Source organism: Centruroides sculpturatus, unplaced genomic scaffold (genome assembly GCF_000671375.1).
Source record: "Centruroides sculpturatus isolate CEXI.00-Female unplaced genomic scaffold, Cexi_2.0 scaffold4132, whole genome shotgun sequence".
In the NCBI taxonomy this organism is placed as follows: domain Eukaryota; kingdom Metazoa; phylum Arthropoda; class Arachnida; order Scorpiones; family Buthidae; genus Centruroides; species Centruroides sculpturatus.
Window position 1 is genome coordinate 1 of NW_019388230.1, and position 7,497 is coordinate 7,497.

Here is a 7,497-nt window from a genome sequence, read left to right on the forward strand (position 1 = left end):
ATACTTTTAAAGAAGATTATAATTAAATATAGCTATGTAAAGAAACGTACATAAAAATAACATAAAATCTTCTTTACTTTTTAAATCTTAAAACAATACACTTATTCAAATAGCTCCCTACGAGTGACTAATGGATGGAATCAGAGACGGTCCTGGTAGGTGCATGCCAAATCCCAAATTACGAGGGTGCCGATACCGGTCAATATCAAATGCCCCTTTTGTCGCATCATTTGTAAACCTCAAAGGACGCGACAGGGTTGTTTTAAATTTTAAACGTTTCTCACCATAGCTATAAAAATCTAAATATGTTAAACTTAATAGATTGTCCGTCGTTTGTTTTCTAACTAATTCGTTTTAGGACCAAGTATCCTTAGAAATTTTCAAAATTTACAACTTTTCGGTCACTGTCATTGAACTGGAAAAATTTTTTCTTTATTGCATCTAATATTACGAAGAAATCAGTCCCCACTGTACTCGGCTAGAGATTGGTTCGGCTAAGCTTTTGTTTAAGTAAAATTTCGGCTCTTTCGTCAGGGTTTTATTTATGTCCCCAATTCCCTAATCGTTTAATTATTTAACTACTTCTTAAATAGAAATAAGTCGAAACCTGTTACTTTGTACTCGAATATTTATAGTGTCGGGAAAAAAGTGGAAAGACAAATTTTTATGACAATAGATACATAAATCGTAAATTTAAGGAATATAAATTCTAGAGGTTTTTCTGTACCTCGTGCATCTCTCTCATTCACTAAACTTAGTTGTAAACTGCCAAAGTAACGGTTAATTTTTTAACATTATACAAGAACTGTACACGTTTTTCCCCACATCCCCTTACAGATGGGACGTACGAAATCGTAATATCACTGGTTTAACATTGAAATCCGTGAGTAATATAAAATCGGAGAGCGGAATAAAAATATCAAATATTTTAATGGATTTTTTAAAATTCCTGTCAACTATACAGAACTATCATAAAAACATTCGAGTAAATTCTTATCGGTTGGGTTAAGTTATAAATGTACTCGCGATTCACATAATCGGGCGAGGGCGGCCAAATATCTAGCGGGCAGGCGGCTAACAGCCCAGAATCGGCCCTGGATAGAATTGGATGCGGTATACGTGTAGCATCCACCCAAGATTAGGCTTCCACCAGCTAAACCGGGTGAGGTTGGTGCTCTGTAAAGCGCATGAGCGAATCTGGCCGTTTGGATGCTGACGGTACAGCACTTCCACTCCGTCACTAATATTCGAATATACAGTAGCAATCTTATTTTTTCACGTGTAGTATAGAAATTTGTAATAAGATACATAATGCGGTTATAATAAAATATTGTGCGATTATTTTCATATAATTAAAATTAATATGTATTTATTTTTTAGAAAATACGAGGAAAGCGGCGCATCCACCGCTTCCAATGACGGCTCGCCACTGTTATACTGACTAAAACTAATTCTCTCCTCCTCATTCCTATGGGGTGGAATTTCCAAAATTCCTTCTTGATGTGCATTCTCATGGCAGTCAAAAATGAAAAAATCGCATCTAAAATAGTACAGTAGAAGCTGAGTTTTTAGGATAAGCCTTAATCCTCTCCCTCTCCCCCGCGGGGAGAATTTCGAAAAATCCCTTCTTAGTGTACTGTACATTCTCGTGACGTACCCTAACTGTGTACCAAATTTCAACTTTCAATTCCTAACCGTTTTGGCTCTGCGCTTATTATTATTATTATCATCATCATCATCATAATCATCGATTCATAATATGAATTAATAATTAGGTCTTGAGTTCCAATCCTAAGATTTAAAACTTGTAGCTTAGTTATTAGTCTGTGTCATATTTATCTTTTATTTTTTTTTATGAACAACTGAACACTGGTGGTCGTGGATTAATGTCTGACCACGTAGAGTTTTCCATAGAAAGTCCCTTGGCAAATCGCCCAAATCATATTTTGCATTACCTCATCTCATCAAACCAAACTAAGCTTTTCTTGATGGTAAACTGTTACAAGTGCAGGAATTATGTTGAAATTAATGCAAGCATTTTCACTAACTCAGTTAATATGTTTCGAAACATTAGTCTATATTTAACATTAGTAGGTTTTTAGAAAGAATATATTTTCTATTTTCGACGAAGATAGTAAGGGATTCATTCTCCATGTTTTTCTATCTATAGTATAGATTCCGACGCAACGTAAAGATGTTGATTAGTTTTGGCATAGATATTAGCTTTTAGACAAAATATAGTAGACAAAATGAGCTAAAAATAAACCATTCAGACGAAAGACAGTGTAAATACAACTTGGATTATCGCCACATCACCAATATTTTATATCCAGATACATCACTTTGCTAATAATTTTTCATTTTAATTCTGAAATAACTGTTGTATATGTATAATTATATAATAAAAATAATATTGTAATTTAAATGTATGTATGCGAAACTCATAATTGTGCATAGACGGAGCATTATATTTGATTGATGATAGAAGTATTGCTTTTTACTAAGTTAAATAGAAGCTGATTTTTTAACAGGAAGTTTTATAAAATCATTAATATTCATAATTATATCAACCAATTAGTTATAAAAAATTAATATTTTAAAATCCTATTATTTAAATATTTTATTTTAAAACTTAAATTTATTGCAATGATATTATTTATTATTTTAAAATGTAGTTTAAATATTGTTTAATGTTTGAACTGTATATTATGAAGATATTTATATAAGAATTTAGGAAAATAGTAAAATTTAAAATATCTGCTGTATTTTATATCTAATTTACGTAGTATAAAGATAAATTTAAAACTTTCTTTAAAGTTTTCTACTCCAGAAGCGTGGGAAGATTATTCATGCTGAAATAAACTTCCTGACCTATTCATCAACGCAAAGGATTTTCGGGTTATTTTCACACGTTAAAATGTCTTATTCTCAGTTTTTACAGTTCCAATTTCTTCCTTTTATATTTTAATTAGATAAATTTGAATTTAAAAAAAATACATCTATTAAAACGCATACAAAATTATTCTCATAAGATTGCATAAAGCCACATATAATTTATGAACAAAAATATAAATAGATAATTGGAAGAAATAAAAATGGAGTAAATATATTTCTAACAATTTCCATCTAAGAATTTTGTACGACATTTATGTATTTCATTGCCATGACCAGTTTTAGAACCATTTTCAATTTATACTTCCCACGACAAGCGGAAGTACTAAATTTATCTTAAAATTTTATTTTTTTTTATTAAAAACAGAGGGAAATTTGGCAATACTTCCAATCTAGATATATTTTAAATTATAACACTTGTAAATTAAACAGTAATTAATCAATTTTTCAAGATTTTATCTCGGATAATTTCTTGAAAATATCAGCTTAAAGCTCGTTTATCATTGTTAAAATAGTGTCGATTTTCATGTAACAGTTGACAATTTTGGCTCTTCGCCATACTTGACATTGGTTTGTTTAAGCAAAATTCACTTCCCTATCCTTGTTAATTGGATATTTTATTATTTTAAACTATGTTATATTAATGTAAGAAGAGAAATTTGCAGAATATTAATTAATATATTAGAAGTTTACAGAATGTATACATGATTACCTTTCCTGAAACACACAAAAAAGGTAAGAAACCGAAACTTAAAAAAATATAGACATTTGACAGTATATAAACATTGAAAAGTAGTTAAATTTAGCAATGATTTACGAAATGAATAGACAGTTTTTGGCACGTTTTACTTACCTTAATTCTTATTATTATCGGAAACAAGTAAGTTTTCTTAAGTTAGGAAAGCCGTGAAAACACACTAACCCACATTTGTAGGATGTGAAGATAAAAATATTCTTGTCCTCCAAAGCGACATCTGCGTTTAGAAAATTTTTGGAAAAGAAAAAAACAAAAAACATAGTCAACATAGTCGAAAAACTGTGATACTTCCACGAAAACATCGATATAAAATCTTTTATTTTGTAATAAAATTATTACATTACTATTTTACAACTGGAATATAGTTTATTTTTTTTAATTTTCAAATCATATAATTGAAGTTTTAATTATCTAAAAACTTTTATCATACTAGAACTAAATTTATAGATGTTTAAATATTTATATTTATATTTTATAAAGAGAAAGCAAATCATAATCATAAAGACACTAATGAGAACAATGACAATAATGATAACTGCAGATAAAGGAACTGGTTTATCTGTAATTATTTAAAAATTGAATTATTAGTAAATATAATTTTAAAAAATTTTAGCTAATTAAAAAATATTTAATTATATTCTTTAATTATTTTAAGATAAACTTACCACAAATTGGTCCTGGACACAAAATATCACACAAACATGAGTTAGAGACATTTAAAATGAATCCATAGGAACAAATTTTTCCATTACAACATGTATTTGTTAAATTTTTTTCATCTATAACTTCTATTTTAAAATAAATAATTTAACTAAATTATTATTAAGTTTAGAAAATATTATAATTAAGAGTTTTTCTACTTATTTCATATTTTTAAAGTTTAAAAAATTTGATTTAATTCGACAAATTTATAATGCTAATTATACTAATTTATACAGTTAATAACGGCACCAAATACTTATTTTTAGATAGTAAAATTTCGATTTAAATAATTTTAAAATTAAAATATCATCTTTCAAATTATAAAATCTGTACTATTCTTAATCATGGATAACAAAGATTTTCATTTTAACAGATGGATAATTTTATTTTATAATGTTAAATAAACTTTAAAAATTTTCCAAATAAATATAATTAATTATATATTAATAAAAGAATGCTATACTTACTACATAATTTGCATGTTTTCCTACATGGATTATATTTTCCCTTATAAAGTGAGCACGTATGATCATGGCAGTTTTTATTTTTATCAGCACACGGAACTATTAACAAAAATTTATTTATTTCAAAATATTAATAAAATATATGCTTAAATTGATTTTTAATTCAAAAAATTAATTTTTAAAAATATAAAATAAAAGCTTACTCGAACAATCGAGCTGATCCCAACCATCTTTACATTCGCATTTGCAACTTTCTCTTTTAAATATTCCACAATTATGACATTTTAGATTACAAACTTAAAAGTAAATAAAATTTAAAAAAATGAATTATTATATAAATTACAATTTATTATTAATAATAACACTAAATAGAAATTTCATTCGTATTTAAGAAAACAAGAGAAAGAGTAAATAGACATTAAATTTTTAGAAAGTTTATATTGATGACTATAATGATACAGGGTCTTCCAAAATGAATACAGTACTACCATTTTAAATTACTTTAATTATGTTAATTATTATCTGAGAAGGATGCATTATATACCAATTTATAGAATAACTCTTATTTTCGTCTTCCATCTGCATTTAAATGTATTGTTATATATTACTTCTAGGGAGCTCCTTAAATAAAAATGGTAACATCCCAACAGAGAGAGTATTTGTGTTCTGCAGAATCATTCATTATTGTGTAACATGAGTAATCTGCAGGAGCTATAGAATCGTGGCTGCTATGAAGAGTGACAATAGATATGCTGTAGCGAGTGTAGGAAGAATTTGAATATCGGTTGGATATGTGCAATGTGACACGAGATGTACCCATTAAGAAACTGTAATGGGCAAATATGAAACTTGGACAGTTTTCCAATGTTTTAATGTACATGACGATATTCTTATATAATAATTTTAAATGGTAGCATTCTGTTTTTGGAAGAATCTGTAAATTATCATTACTTAGAAAGTATAAAGCGGTCCTATTTGTTCGAGTAATGCGTTTTTAGGAATATTGCATAATTTAACACTAGTCTTCTCAGAAAAATAAATATGAAGTAAGACGATGCTAATGCATATGTAAGTGGAAATCTATATAAATCTACAGTTATTATACAGTATTTTTTAAACGTAATAATCTAATTACTATATTTATTTTTATTTTGTTATAATATCATAAATCATAATTACAGTACTGTATAATTGTAAGCTGATGATTGTGAATGAACAGAAGATGCTGTCTCTATTCACACTAAACTTCTAATCCAAACTTGTTAATTCGAGAGCATAATTTTCCCTAATAGCATTAACACTACTAATTAATAAACGTTTGATGACATTATGGGATCTTATTATGGGATATAAAAGAGATTTTAAATTATAATAATGAACATTATATGAATAGTTATTAGCAAAATCGGAATTTCTGTTGCATCTAAACAGCGTAGTATATACGATACTGACAAAGAATAGTGAGAATTTCTGTTTACCAACTAAGGAGGTGAGACCACGAATAAGACTATAAATACACTCGGCTTGCCGAATTTTTTGAATTTTTTTAAGATTCGCATTCTTTTAAATTTTATATAAAGTACTGTACATATGTATATAAGTTTAGCTTACCGCATTCATCCAAATTATATTTTTTACACTGTTCGCGTGTCACTGAAAAATGTATAACGTAAACATATTAATTTATATTTACAAGTAAATTATACTTACTAAGAATAATTGTAACAATGCTCACCACACAATCCTTCTGAGCATAATCCTCCATCACTACTATTTGAACATTTCGAACAAGGTACTCCTATTTTGTATGGATGTCGTCCCTTTACATTCCCTCTAAAAATGTAAAAAAAAAAATAATAATAAATATTAACTAGCTAATAATTAAACTTTATTTAATTTTAAGAATAAAAAAACACGATTATTAAGAAAACATGACATTTATCATCTAAATTAATTCAATATTTTTAATTTAAACTCTAGTTTAAAATCTAATTTTATAGAAAGTTGTCTTAAATATCTTATTCATCAGATGCTGGCTTTTTANTTTTATTTTGTTATAATATCATAAATCATAATTACAGTACTGTATAATTGTAAGCTGATGATTGTGAATGAACAGAAGATGCTGTCTCTATTCACACTAAACTTCTAATCCAAACTTGTTAATTCGAGAGCATAATTTTCCCTAATAGCATTAACACTACTAATTAATAAACGTTTGATGACATTATGGGATCTTATTATGGGATATAAAAGAGATTTTAAATTATAATAATGAACATTATATGAATAGTTATTAGCAAAATCGGAATTTCTGTTGCATCTAAACAGCGTAGTATATACGATACTGACAAAGAATAGTGAGAATTTCTGTTTACCAACTAAGGAGGTGAGACCACGAATAAGACTATAAATACACTCGGCTTGCCGAATTTTTTGAATTTTTTTAAGATTCGCATTCTTTTAAATTTTATATAAAGTACTGTACATATGTATATAAGTTTAGCTTACCGCATTCATCCAAATTATATTTTTTACACTGTTCGCGTGTCACTGAAAAATGTATAACGTAAACATATTAATTTATATTTACAAGTAAATTATACTTACTAAGAATAATTGTAACAATGCTCACCACACAATCCTTCTGAGCATAATCCTCCATCACTACTATTTGAACAT

General features: G+C 27.4%; 1 protein-coding gene across 3 annotated transcripts; it reads right to left on the bottom strand.

Annotated features, from left to right (window-relative positions):
* Window positions 1-3,973: 3,973 nt before the first annotated feature.
* Window positions 3,974-7,469, bottom strand: LOC111616833. 3 transcript variants are annotated; one of them, XR_002755328.1, is made up of 6 exons: window positions 7,451-7,469; window positions 7,327-7,368; window positions 5,019-5,111; window positions 4,819-4,914; window positions 4,315-4,437; window positions 3,974-4,208 (listed from the first exon to the last, which is right to left on the bottom strand). XR_002755328.1 is itself a non-coding variant. In XM_023358188.1 (5 exons), exons 1-5 carry the CDS (start codon window positions 6,578-6,580, stop codon window positions 4,057-4,059), a joined length of 519 nt encoding a protein of 172 aa, XP_023213956.1. In that variant the 5' UTR covers window positions 6,581-6,595; the 3' UTR covers window positions 3,974-4,056. The 3 variants fall into 3 exon arrangements, 1 of the variants encoding a protein (XP_023213956.1); XR_002755327.1 differs by lacking the exons at window positions 7,327-7,368; window positions 7,451-7,469 and adding exons at window positions 6,427-6,468; window positions 6,551-6,668; XM_023358188.1 differs by lacking the exons at window positions 7,327-7,368; window positions 7,451-7,469 and adding an exon at window positions 6,526-6,595.
* Window positions 7,470-7,497: the final 28 nt, after the last annotated feature.